This window comes from Neolamprologus brichardi, chromosome 20 (assembly GCF_056152115.1).
Source record: "Neolamprologus brichardi isolate AB-2024 chromosome 20, ASM5615211v1, whole genome shotgun sequence".
In the NCBI taxonomy this organism is placed as follows: domain Eukaryota; kingdom Metazoa; phylum Chordata; class Actinopteri; order Cichliformes; family Cichlidae; genus Neolamprologus; species Neolamprologus brichardi.
Window position 1 is genome coordinate 20,139,790 of NC_142123.1, and position 14,310 is coordinate 20,154,099.

The 14,310-nt window shown below is 38.5% G+C and overlaps 2 protein-coding genes across 2 annotated transcripts in view; both read left to right on the forward strand.

Moving 5' to 3' along the window:
- LOC148096978 (uncharacterized) overlaps window positions 1-14,310 on the forward strand; it is a 196,728-nt gene that overhangs the window by 52,618 nt on the left and 129,800 nt on the right. The gene's annotated exons all lie outside the window — the stretch shown is intronic.
- LOC102782292 (deoxynucleoside triphosphate triphosphohydrolase SAMHD1-like) lies at window positions 2,999-14,213 on the forward strand. Its single transcript, XM_087833779.1, has 10 exons — window positions 2,999-3,087; window positions 3,243-3,322; window positions 9,890-10,054; window positions 10,147-10,241; window positions 10,334-10,457; window positions 10,582-10,673; window positions 10,805-10,920; window positions 11,172-11,327; window positions 13,317-13,451; window positions 14,167-14,213. Exons 2-10 carry the CDS (start codon window positions 3,275-3,277, stop codon window positions 14,175-14,177), a joined length of 942 nt encoding a protein of 313 aa, XP_087689905.1. The 5' UTR covers window positions 2,999-3,087; window positions 3,243-3,274; the 3' UTR covers window positions 14,178-14,213.

Genomic DNA, 14,310 nt, shown 5'->3' on the forward strand with positions numbered 1-14,310 from the left:
CACAAGCAATACAAGTGAAGTGTAATAGCTCATCACTTCAAAAATTATCATTTGCACGCACTATTATATATTATTCACCCTGTGTAAATAGCTTACCGTCACTTCTGTGGTTTGATCGGGTTCGATGGAAGCTGAAGAAAGGACCCAGAATTTGCTTGCTGTCCCGCTCAGTCAAATAGTCTGGCGCATGCGCAATTGGGAACATAAGACTCACGGTTTGGGGGTATATTTTACTTCATTTTTTAATGTAATGTTGTTACTCTTAAGAAAAGGGTATAATTAACCCATTACTTTATAATTCCTTGGCTGAGTGCAATAATAGAGTAAAATTTATATGATTTCCATAGATTATATAGACCTCTCTCCAAAATAGCTTTTATCAGCGTATTCTTAGTGTGACAATCCCACACCAACTGCTGCTCCATTGCTCTCTTAAGTAGGGTCCCTTGATTAGGCACATCGGCAACAGGTGAGTGATTAATCCCAGGTGTGGCTGGCTCAAAGGCGGGAGATGCTCCAGGCCTGGTGTGGCAGCAAAACCAACATACCACGGCACACACACACACACTCACTCCAACTCGTACACAGGGAAGCGAGGGACCAGGAGCAGATCACACCAAACCATCATGAGCATTCCAGAAGATAAATGAAATGAATAAATATTCATCAAACCCAAAAATAACACAGACTGGGACAACCTTAGTGGAATGTTTTAAATGTTTTGGTTTCTGTCATTTTCACAGTTGTTTCGTTTTCTATTATTTCTGATTTTGATATACTCATAGATCTTTTTCTTTCACTTAATGTAGTCTCAAGGTGTTGGATTTGGGCTAAAACCTTTCTTGGCTTAATGTCAGTGGATTCTATCCCCTCCTTTGGCCAGTTGATCATCAGGGTATCTAAAGATTGCAGGGCATAGGTATTGAATGCCTGAACCAATACAGGTATTTGGTAGTTACAGCTTTTTACTGGCCTCATGGTTCTTACTTGCTTATGGGATTCCCAGAAAGCTATCCTCAATGTCTGCAATGTAGCACAATCTCAGTTCTGACTGCCTTCCTTCTCTTTGTTACCATCTGACTACTGACATACAGCTTGATGTCATCCATCTAGAGGAGGTGGCTAAGGATTGTGCTATTCTGTAGTTGGAATTCACAGCCAGTCTGGTTGATGAGCTCACTGAGGGGGTTCAGGCATATGCAGAATGGCAGTGGGGAAAGGAAAAAAGCATCTCCTTGGTAAAATCTGCACTTGATGGCGACTTGTGCAGCTCACTTGAAGTTGGCCTCTTGTGTTGTATTCAATCCCTAATGAATTCTTAATGCACTGTTCTTGAGCTAATCTGAAGGTCACATGACAGATGAAGGTCTGCAGCAACTAAATATGCAACTAAAAATATTTCACTTTGTTTTAACTTGTTTTGACTGTGGAATATTTAGCAGCAAGAAAATTTCTTGAATAGAGTGGTATCCTATCATGGTACCAGTGCAATTCACTGAGCTCTTGAGAGTGACTGATACACAGATGTTTGTAGAAGCAGTCTGCCTGTCTAGGTACTTGATTTTTTTGAAATGATTGCAATACCTGAATACAATTATTTAGATGGGTTTTGGCAATATAGTGTAATTTGAAATCAAAGGTTTCTGACTTTCATAAGTCATAAGCCGTAATATTCAAAATTAAAACAAAAAAAATTTCTGGAAATAGTTCTCTTTATGTGCAATGAATATCTGATATATCAAAGCTTAACTTTTAAAATTGAATGATGTTTTTTTTTTTTTTCTTCAATGATATCACAGGAATATCCTGAAATTTCTACCTTCCATCTACAAGATTAACACTATAGACTGTATTTCCAGGTCATGTCAAATATCAGATTTTGGGGAGTGGAGGAAACATGTGACAAACTGATAAAAATTGGTCACCAATGCTGTGAAGATAGATTTAAAGGTTAGTTTTACAGTTTGCTAAATGATTTGTTGGTTTTAATCTCTGTTGATTGTTTTAATCTCTGTGATGTTTTAACCACCGTTCTGTGTGGGAGCATTTGCAACAATATCAAGGCTACTTCCTTGCTATACTGTGGGCATATGTCTTTGATTTCCAGCTAAAAATATCACCGCTAAGGATGTGCATCGGTTAACTGGAGTGAGTGGCATAGAGTGAGTGACTCCCCTTCTGAACAAAATATTTCATTCAATATTTCACCTTACTCCTTGCTCTTAAACTCAGTACCCATTGTAATATTCTGTTTTTCTCATTTTATCTAGTGAAAAACACTGTAAAGAAATCTCAGAACACTTCAGGAAGCTCTGGCAGGCCAAAGTACCAGGAAAGGTAATGATCAGATCTCTTATAGTTTGGTATTTTCTAATTGGCTTTTCTTTTTCTTTAATTTAGACTTTCTGTTTCCTCTATATGTTTTTATTTTTATTTTCTTTAGTTTTCCAAGTTTAAAATCAATCAGTCATTTCACCTAGTTTTAACTTCTTTTAAATTTTTTTCGTATTTTTAACTGAAATGTTTTTTCAAACACAAAAAATTAGATTTTTAAAGTATTTTTTATCTTGTGGGGGTTTTCCCACAACTTATGATCACACATCTTAAGACCACAAAATCAATACTCGGAATATTGAATTTCTACTATTTTGGCTATCATAGTGTTTATGAAATAACTCAGCTACATGCGTCTTATTTTTGTTTTTTTTCCAGGTCTTTTATGATCCAATCCATGGGCTTTTAGAGTTACACCCACTTCTTGTCAAAATAATTGACACACCTCAGTTTCAGAGACTATGAAACATCAAGTAACTTGGAGGGGCCTATTTTGTTTTCCCTGGAGCATCTCACAATCACTTTGAGTATTCACTTGGGTATTTATCAGATATTCTTCAGTAGGGTAACTACTGACCCATACCTCCATAGAGTTATTGAAACAGTGCAACTCAGTTGTACATACATTGTGTTACAGAGTGGCATACCTAGCAGGCCAGTTTGCAGAAGCTCTAAGTACAAAGCAGCCAGAACTCAATATCACGCCTGAAGACATCCTGTGTGTGCAGATTGCAGGACTTTGCCATGATCTGGGTAATTGATGAACAACTAGTATAAAAGTGAATTTACACCAACCTAATGGTGTATTATAAGGCCAATGTGACAAAAAGAAACATCAACGGAAGACTGTTTTTATATGAAACTATATATGCAAACACTGATAACAAATATATTATATCTGTATGTAGGACAAGGACCCTTTTCCATTGTCTTTGAGGAAATGTTCATCCTGGAAAAAAGGGCAGATCTGTTGGACGGTAGCAGGAAGGTAAGAAGCAAACTTTTCTGATGTCTGAGATGCATCACCAAACTCAAACACGTGAGCATTTTGTTGTTAAGGTCTCTTGATTTTGTACCACTGTGGGTCAGTGGTTAGCACTGTTTACTCACATGGGTTTGGAAACTTTCTAATTAATTAGAAAACCAGGAAAGATTTAAAAATTATCTGAAAATGCTCAAATTCATTTTCTGTGTATCAAACATGGAGCTGGAGCCAGCTGTTGGTTTATGACAATGAATAAAAAGAGAATTTAAAGATTGTCCATGCACCTGATTTTATATGGCACAAGCCTCCATCAGTCGTTTACTGAGTGTTTAATTTTTCTGTCACTGTCACTTGGTGTTTGCTCGCTCTGTGGTATAGTATCACTTCCTGTTCCTGCTCAAACACAGTGGTGTTTCTGAGTAGCTTATTTGCTTAGCAGTTTAATTATCAACTTTTAAATACATTCTTTTTTCATAGTATAATCTTCACGTGCTTCATCCGAAGCACACTTTCTGTGTACTCACTACCTAATTTATAGCCAAAGTATTCACTCACTGTCTCTGTACTGTTTCGCTAGCTTAGCTCGTAGCCGACTCGTTAGCACCATGGCTACTTCACCTGTCCCTCCTGCACTTTCTTGCTCATTGTGTCAGATGTTTAGTTACTCCTCGGCCTCCTTTAGCAGTAATGATATCTGTAACAAATGTAGCATATTTGCAGCTCTGGAGGCCAGGATTACTGAACTGGAGACTCGGCTTCGCACCCTTCACTCACCCTTAGCTAACCAGGCCCCTGTAGCTGGTGCAGCCGAAGATAGCGTAGGCCCCGCTAGCTGTTCCCCGGCAGACCCCAAGCAGCTGCGGAAAGAGGGCGGCTGGGTAATGGTGAGGAGGAAGCATAGTCCTAAACAGAAGCCCCAGGTACACCACCAACCCGTTCATGTGTCTAACCGTTTTTCCCCACTCGGTGACACACCCGCTGGGGGTCAAACTCTGGTAATTGGTGATTCTGTTCTCAGACATGTGAAGCAAGAGACACCGGCAACCATAGTCAATTGTCTTCCAGGGGCCAGAGCAGGCAACATTGAAGGAAATTTAAAACTGCTGGCTAAGGGTAAACGTAAATTCAGTAAAATCATAATTCACGTCGGCAGTAATGACACCCGGTTACGCCAATCGGAGGTCACTAAAATCAATATTGAATCGGTGTGCAACTTTGCCAAAACAATGTCGGACTCTGTAGTTTTCTCTGGTCCCCTCCCCAATCAGACCAGGAGTGACATGTTTAGCCGCATGTTCTCCTTAAATTGCTGGCTGTCTGAGTGGTGTCCCAGAAATGATGTGGGCTTCATAGATAATTGGCAAACCTTCTGGAGGAAACCTGGTCTTGTTAGGAGAGATGGCATCCATCCCACTTTGGATGGAGCAGCTCTCATTTCTAGAAATATCGACAAATTTATTAAACCCCTCAAAATATGACTATCCAGAGTTGGGACCAGGAAGCAGAGTTGCAGTCTTACACGCCTCTCTGCAGCTTCCCTCCTCCTGCTACCCCCCCAAAAACCCATCTCCATAGAGACTGTGTCAGCTTCCAAAAAGACAAAAAACAAACTAAAAACCAGCAACAAACAACTTAAACAATTACAAAGAAAGAACAATACAGTATCCACATCTGAACCAAAGAGTAAAACAGTGAAATGTGGATTATTAAATATTAGGTCTCTCTCCTCCAAGTCTCTGTTAGTACATGACTTAATAATTGATCAACAAATTGATTTACTCTGCCTTACAGAAACCTGGTTGCAGCAGGATGATTATGTTAGTTTAAATGAATCAACACCCCCGAGTCATTCTAACTACCAGAAATCTCGAAGCACAGGTCGAGGGGGCGGTGTGGCAGCAATTTTTCACACCAGTCTATTAATTAATGAAAGACCAAGACAGACTTTTAATTCATTTGAAAGCCTGATGCTTAACATTGTCCATCCCAGCTGTGAAACTCAGAAACCAGTCTTACTTGTTATCATCTATCGTCCACCTGGGCCTTACACAGAGTTTCTGTCTGATTTCTCAGACTTTATATCTAATTTAGTTCTGAGCTCAGATAAAATAATTATTGTGGGTGATTTTAACATCCATGTTGATGCTAAAAATGACAGCCTCAACATGGCATTTAATCTGTTGTTAGACTCAATTGGTTTCTCTCAAATTGTAAAAGAACCCACCCACCACTTTAATCACACTCTAGATCTTGTTTTAACATATGGCATAGAAACTGAACATTTAACAGTGTTTCCTGAAAACCCTCTCCTGTCTGATCATTTCTTGATAACATTTACATTTACAATAATTGATTACGCAGCAGTGGAGAGTGGACTTTATCAAAGTAGATGTCTTTCTGAAAGCGCTGTAACTAAGTTTAAGAATATAATCCAGCCACTGTTATCATCGTCAATGCCCTGTACCAACACAGAGCAGAGCAGCTATCTGAACGCTACCCCAACAGAGGTCGATTATCTTGTTAATAATTTCACCTCCTCACTACGTACGACTCTGGATACTGTAGCTCCAGTGAAAACTAAGGTCTCTAATCAGAAGTACCTGACCCCGTGGTATAATTCTCAAACACGTACCCTAAAGCAGATGACTCGTAATCTGGAGAGGAAATAGCGTGTCACAAATTTAGAGGATCATCATTTAGCCTGGAGAAATAGTTTGTTGCTTTATAAGAAAGCCCTCCGCAAAGCCAGAACAGCTTACTACTCATCACTGATTGAAGAAAATAAGAACAACCCCAGGTTTCTCTTCAGCACTGTAGCCAGGCTGACAAAAAGTCAGAGCTCTTTTGAGCCAACCATCCCTTTAACGTTAACTAGTGATGACTTCATGAACTTCTTCACAAATAAAATTTTTATCATTAGAGAAAAAATTACCAATAATCATCCCACAGATGTAATATTATTGTCACGGTCTGCCGGGGCAAGCCGTGTGGTGATTATTTAGGACCCGGAAGCGGCAGCTCTGGTGCAGGTGAGTATTTATTTACAAAAGTAAATACAACAGAAATGGCGCGGGTGAAGCTGTAACAGAAAACCTAAACTGTGCAAACTAACAAAACAAACCAGAACAAAGATGCAGGGAGGTCCGGGGAAATGTACACAGAGAGATGGATGGAGAAACGCAGGGAGACTGAGGGGAAACAACACAGACGAACCAGCAACGACTAAGACAGAAGAACACTCAGAGAACACAGGGAGATTACCCACAGGTGGGGGACACAGCTGGGAGTGATTAATGTGACGAGACTAGGGAGGCAAACTGAAAACACTCACATAAGACGCAGACCTTCACAATAAAACAGGAAACACACACACGCAAAGACACAGACTAGGAAACGTGGACTTAACACAGGAATAGATGGCAGAACAGAATACACTAAACAGGAGGAACAGAACCAAAATCACTAATAGAAAACACAAAACGCTGGGTCAAAAGGACCCAGGATCATGACAATTATCTACAGCTACTCTTAGTACCATTGATGTTAAGTTACACTCTTTTTCTCCAATCGATCTTTCTGAGTTATCTTCAATAATTACTTCCTCCAAACCATCAACGTGTCTTTTAGACCCCATTCCTACAAAACTGCTCAAAGAAGTCCTCCCATTGATTAATTCTTCGATCTTATATATGATCAACCTATCTCTAATAATCGGCTATGTACCACAGGCCTTCAAGGTGGCTGCAGTTAAACCTTTACTCAAAAAGCCATCTCTAGACCCAGCAGTCTTAGCTAATTATAGGCCAATCTCCAACCTTCCTTTCATATCAAAAATCCTTGAAAGAGTAGTTGTCAAACAGCTAACAGATCATCTGCAGAGGAATGGTTTATTTGAAGAGTTCCAGTCAGGTTTCAGAGTTTATCACAGCACAGAAACAGCTTTAGTGAAGGTTACAAATGATCTTCTTATGGCCTCTGACAGTGGACTCATCTCTGTGCTTGTCCTTCTTGACCTTAGTGCAGCATTCGATACTGTTGACCATAATATCCTATTAGAGCGATTAGAACATGCTGTAGGTATTACAGGTATTGCACTGCAGTGGTTTGTATCATATCTATCTAATAGACTCCAATTTGTGCATGTAAATGGAGAGTCCTCTTCACACACTGAGGTTAATTATGGAGTTCCACAGGGTTCAGTGCTAGGACCAGTTCTGTTTACATTATACATGCTTCCCCTAGGCAGCATCATTAGAAGACATAGCATACATTTTCACTGCTATGCAGATGACACCCAGCTCTATCTGTCCATGAAGCCAGATAACACACACCAATTAGTTAAACTGCAGGAATGTCTTAAAGACATAAAGACTTGGATGGCCACTAACTTTCTGCTTCTTAACTCAGATAAAACTGAGGTCATTGTACTCGGCGCTGAAAAGCTTAGAAATATGGTATCTAACCAGATTCTTACTCTGGATGGCATTACCTTGGCCTCCAGTAACACTGTGAGGAACCTTGGAGTCATTTTTGACCAGGATATGTCCTTCAACGCACATATTAAACAAATATGTAAGACTGCGTTCTTCCATTTGCGCAACATCTCTAAAATTAGAAATATCCTGTCTCAGAGTGACGCTGAAAAACTAGTTCATGCATTTATTACTTCCAGGCTGGACTACTGCAATTCATTATTATCAGGATGTCCAAAAAACTCACTGAAAAGCCTTCAGCTAATCCAAAATGCTGCAGCAAGAGTACTGACAGGGACTAGAAAGAGAGAGCATATTTCTCCTGTTTTGGCTTCCCTTCATTGGCTTCCTGTTAAATCCAGAATTGAATTCAAAATCCTGCTACTCACATACAAGGTCTTAAATAATCAGGCCCCATCTTATCTTAATGACCTTGTAGTACCATATCACCCTATTAGAGCACTTCGCTCCCGCTCTGCAGGCCTACTTGTTGTTCCTAGAGTATTTAAAAGTAGAATGGGAGGCAGAGCCTTCAGTTTTCAGGCCCCTCTTCTGTGGAACCAGCTTCCAGTTTGGATTCGGGAGACAGACACTATCTCTACTTTTAAGATTAGGCTTAAAACTTTCCTTTTTGCTAAAGCATATAGTTAGGGCTGGACCAGGTGACCCTGAATCCTCCCTTAGTTATGCTGCAATAGATGTAGGCTGCCGGGGGATTCTCATGATGCATTGCGTTTTTCCTTTCCAGTCACCTTTCTCGCTCACTATGTATTAACAGACCTCTCTGTATTGAATCATATCTGTTATTAACCTCTGTCTCTCTTCCACAGCATGTCTTTTATCCTGTCTTCCTTCTCTCACCCCAACCGGTCGCAGCAGATGGCCACCCCCCCTGAGCCTGGTTCTGCCGGAGGTTTCTTCCTGTTAAAAGGGAGTTTTTCCTTCCCACTGTCGCCAAAGTGCTTGCTCATAGGGGGTCATATGATTGTTGGGTTTTTCTCTGTATCTATGAAGTGCCTTGAGGCGACTTTTGTTGTGATTTGGAGCTATATAAATAAAATTGAATTGAATTGAATTGAATTGAATTAATTTTTCCTCCAATGCTGTATATTCAGGAGGCATACAACAATTATTCTTTGAAGAGGCATGGAATTTATACAGTGCTTTTCTCATGTTTTTGACCACTTAAAAAATGTTTTGTTATGAAGCATCATCACTCCTCACTGGGCCAATAAAAGTAATACAACTAATAAAATAATCCTAAAATACTTAAGGACAGATTTTTATATGCACCTTTCTCTGAAAACAGTGACTCGGATTATGAGAAGCAGCTGAATAAGAATCAATATGCCATTATATAAAAAAATATAATGGCAAACTCTGTTAGAAGTTGCTGGGAACACAGGATTTTAAAAGTCCGAAGGACCTACACTAGCTTCTGAGGACTTGGTGTAGAAGAACATACAACATTATTTAGATCCTAAGCCGTCCATGTGTTAATGAGGTTACTGATAGTGTACAATAAAAGCTACTGTGTACATTCCTCATGTTTCTGTAAGCCCTTAATCATTTTATTACTGCATATTGTAAGATTCAGACATGAAAACAACAGAGAGCCATTAACAGTTACATTCTAAAATTTAAACTTTTTAAAATAACCTGTAATCTTAATCTTCCTCTACTAGGATTTCGATACTCAAATCACTACTATAAGCCTCATTCATACACAAATACATACAAGCACATTTTTCGATGCCTAAATGCATGTAGACTGCAGGAACCAGCTGTAAAGCCCCTGATCTTCCAATAGGTAGTTCACCCAATCTACCCCCTGAGCTACAGCTACCTGGTGGAGTGCCTCTGTTGATAAGGTTAATGGTGGAATAAGATATTTCCTATGTTGCATCCTTTCTTTGAAAATTGTCTGTAAGAACTTCCCCATCATATTTCGAAGTATTTTGAGTATTTAAAACAATACAGTTCATAATGACAGAGTATGTGAAGAAACTGTTTCCCTTCTTCTCTGTAATTTCCAGACAGCATGTAACAGTTAATATGAGTAGATTTTTTTTGTATCTTTCATTTTTGTATCTTTCAGCGCGAGGAGATTTCTGTGAAGATGTTTGATTACTTACTGAGTACTGGTCTCCGTTCATCAATGGAGGAATATGGTCTGAATGTGGATGGTCAAATTGAAAATGACCTGGTGTTCATCAAGGAGATGATCCGAGGACATCTGAACACTGATGAAACTCAAAAACAGGTTTATATCAGTTTCTGTGTAAAAACAGTGAATTCAGTTCTTAGTATTGCTGTAGGATTCAATGTCTGTGCTATTCGTCTATTTTTTCACAGTTCATGGGTCGAACAAAGGACAAGTACTTCCTCTATGAAATTGTGGGAAATGAGAAAAATGGCATTGATGTGGACAAGTTTGACTACATTGCCAGGTGGATCCTGTTGAAGAGACCAGTTTTTAATATGATAAGTTACAATGTATTATTTTGATTTCTTAACACATTTCCACATTATGTCCTCTCAGAGATAGCTACTATCTGGGCATCCAGAGTAGCTTTGACCATCGCCGCTGCCTCATGTTTGCCCGGGTGTGTAAGGTGGGTGAGAAAAACCACATCTGCTTTAGAGACGTAAAACCCCAAAACAAGGTATTGTTTTGGGGTTTTGTTTTTTTTTGTTTTTTTTGTTTTTTTTAGTTTTCATAAATTTCAGTGCTTTATTTCTAATATTTTATGTTTAGTTGCAACTAAATTGTAGGAATACTTTAAATAGGAGGTGAGCAATCTGTATAGCATGTTCCAAATAAGGAGCTTACTCCACAGAACAGCCTACCAGCACAAAACGACCAGGATCATAGAGGTTATGTGAGTATCTGCTCTTACAATATACTTGATCATTTAGCATGATCTCCTGAATATAGCATATGTAATTTCTGATTATATTGTATAATAAAAAACAGGTTCTCAAAGTAAAATATTGAAGTTGTTTATTTTAGGATCAAAGATGCCCTCTTACAAGCAGGTGAATGTATCCAGATTGAAGGCTCAGAAGAAAAAATATACAGTTTATCCACAGCTATAGAAGACATGGAAGCCTACATCAAGCTCACAGGTCAGTCAGCAATTATTGTCTTAACTCATGTTTTAAACTTTGCCAGTAGATGGTCATATTTTGCTGTTGCCGTTTCTAATTGTGGAGCAGTGTAAGTGTATTTTTTAAAGCACTACAAAAATGTGCGAATGTGTAAAATGTGAAAAGTTTAAAGCTGCTTTTTTGATAAAGACTAGAAAAGTGTTGATATTGACCGATTTTTGCGATAATTAAGCAGCTCAAGGGCCTGACATTTTTTATTTGTCTCATAGATTGTGTATTTGAAAAAATACTCAACTCCTCCGAGAGGCCTGATGTAATGATTCAGATGCTAGAACACGAGTTGGGCACAGATCGCTCCATCCTGTTCAATGACTCAAGTCTCTCACCCACCAAAGAAAACATGGAGGCCTACAAAAAGATGAAAGGTCAGTGTTCTACCACTCAAGATTGAAGAACATTAAGACACTTGTCTGTGCCATGTTTAAAATATGTGTTTTTAATAACATCTGGAGTTCTGTATACGTATGTTAGCAAAACAGGATCCAAATACAGGACGAAAGGGAACAAATAGCTCTAATAAACCTATAGGTTGTTAAAAGAAAAATGCTGGGAAGATAAGCATGATAAGGAAAAGCCAAACAGTAACACGAGGAAACAGGACCATCTGTAGAAAGCTATTTTAATAAACTCCGAGTTTAACTATGAGCTCTGAGTTAGCTTGTTGTGAGTACCATCACCCTGAATAAAAATGTGCTTGGGTAATGAAAATGATTCATGATAACAACAGAATAATAATGAATATTGCCATAGAATAGAATAGAATAGCTCTTTAGTGTCATTTTACATGTACAACAAAATTGTGGGTGCTCCACACCAACTGTGCAGAAATAAAATATAAATAGTCAGACAGGAATAACATATAATAAATAACAAACAGAAAATTATATACGGTGGGCCATGCGTGGCCAACCTCTCAAATGCAGATTTGACATGTTTGTGAGTGTACACTATCCAAAACCTAGTGATGGTTTACTCATTTTTTCCAGTGGGAGGCTGTAGCTCAGGAGGTCACCTACTGATTGGAAGGTTAGTGGTTCAAGCCCTGGCGCCTCCAGTCTGCAAGAGTGTCAATGTGTATGATTGTAGTTAGGAAGCACTCAGTTTAGAGAAAGTGGGTGAATGTGTCATGTTGTATAAAGCACATTGAGTAGTCCGGGAGAGTAGGAAAGCGCTATATATGAATCAGTCCATTCACTGTCTGAACAGAGTTTTGTCATGTTGCTTTTGCACTATTATGTTCCGGCACATGTTGTTATTACATGGCTTGATTAAGGTACACATTAGGCTGACATCTGGGAGGGCACAGGACCACCAGTGTGTCTGCAACTGGCCATTTCTGGGCCACCTCTGGCAAACCTGATCTGGGCCACCAAAGGGCCTCTTTTAGTTTTAATGTGCCAACAACTTTGGTTGTTTGTTTTTTCGTTTTTAAACATTTTTTCCATGTATAACATCAATAAGCTCTTTTAGGTTAATCACCGTTTCAACAGCAGGCTCGTCTTTTAGCTGCAGCTGCTTCTGTGTCAAAATAATTTTTCTAATATCAAATATATTTTTAACACTTAAATCAAAAGTCTTTTTTGGTTGTAGTCTTCTCTGTGTTAAATTTATGTTCTATCAGTTTGTTTCCATCATCTAATTCTGAACAACAGTCATGATCTATGATCTTAGTATTCAATACTTGTCTTTTCTGGGGTGGTTTGAAAATGATTGCACAGGTGAATATTTTTGTTTTTAACATCTATGACAACCTTAATATCTAAGGTTGTCATAGATGTTAACAACATACTAAGCAGTGTCAACCTGTAGCACTAATGGTATTGTCAGTATGGTTATAATTTTCTTCACCAGTCATTGTTTTCTGTTTGGTTTGACTGACTTGAAAAAACCTGTCTTGGATCCAGATTACCATGTTGGAAACAACATTGATGGCTGAAACACAGAACTGAGTGATTTAAGTCAGGATGTGACCATTGATAGTTGTTTTAAACTATCTCTGTCTGCAAGGTGTTTAATAATTCCTCCAATCCCATCACATAACCTTTTTTCTACTGGTTTCTGCAACAGATTGCCTTGTGCCAAAACATGTGCCATACGTGTGACTGGTTAAACATCAGTTCTACATACAGTTCTATTATTTTGAGTATTGACTTTTCAGATTATGTTTCAGTCTGAACTAACTTTACAGGCTTTGCTTATGATAATAGAAAATAGGGGAAATCGGATTTTACATTAAGTGGGTTGCTTTCATTTGTGTAAGTTTTGCTGTGCCTCTCTTTATATTATTAATCACTTTTCTTAAATACTTATTAAATGTTTTAACTGGCAAATCTTGGATTCTGTTTGTTCTGCAGAGAATATTATTACAGCCATCAACTCATCCTCCAAAGAGATGGGTGAGGCCAAGAAGCTTCTATCAAACATCGTCTCTCGACAAATCTACAAGTGTTTGGGCAAAATGCAGTCTGAAAAACCCACCATGGTGTGCAGTAATCTCTTGTTTCTGAGCTTCTTTACACTTTCTGACTGTGGCAATATCAATGCACATTTTTAATTGTTTAAGGGTAAAAAACTGGATATTGTTATTAGAATTTTGTTAATCATTAGAAAATAGAAGCATTAACTGCAGTTTAAATAATTTGAAATGAAACCATCATCAAAACCATTTATTACAAACAGCACAACTTTCACACTCAACATCATACCTTTCACATCACACCTTTAAGGTTTTGTGAATGGTTTTGTCATCCGTCATGAACACATGACAAAACCATGTGTTTGCCTGTAGTTTATACATTTTAAGATCCACTTTTTTTGGAACACATTTCATTATTTCTGTTCACTTTTACACAGAATGATTCATCAACACTGCCAAGCTGCAATATTTTGACATAAATAGCTGGCTATTTTCAGAATGTTTAAAACAAACCCCCCCCCCCCCCCCCCCCCCCCCCCAAAAAAAGAAAAAAAATGAAATAAATAAGCAGAGCTAATTTTAAATACATTATTGAGGCAGATAAATCCATTTCAATAAGAGTGAGAAGATTATTACATAAGATCTTCATAAGGACGTTTATACTGACATGAACTAAAAGTACATTTAGCCTGTGATGTGGACATGCTCTTACTGTGTGTGGACAAGATGGGCTAAATTTCAAATCTCTTGTCCCTCTTACTTCTCACTCTTTCTTCTACCACCATTAGCAAGAGATTGATACTTGAAAAAAGGAATTGGCCCGAGCATGCCCACCTGGGGACAATCAAAATGTCACAGTTACAGCCAACGACTTTGAAATTGTGGTGAGTTTTTGATCATCATTCGATTTGTAAGATATTTACCTCTGCTGT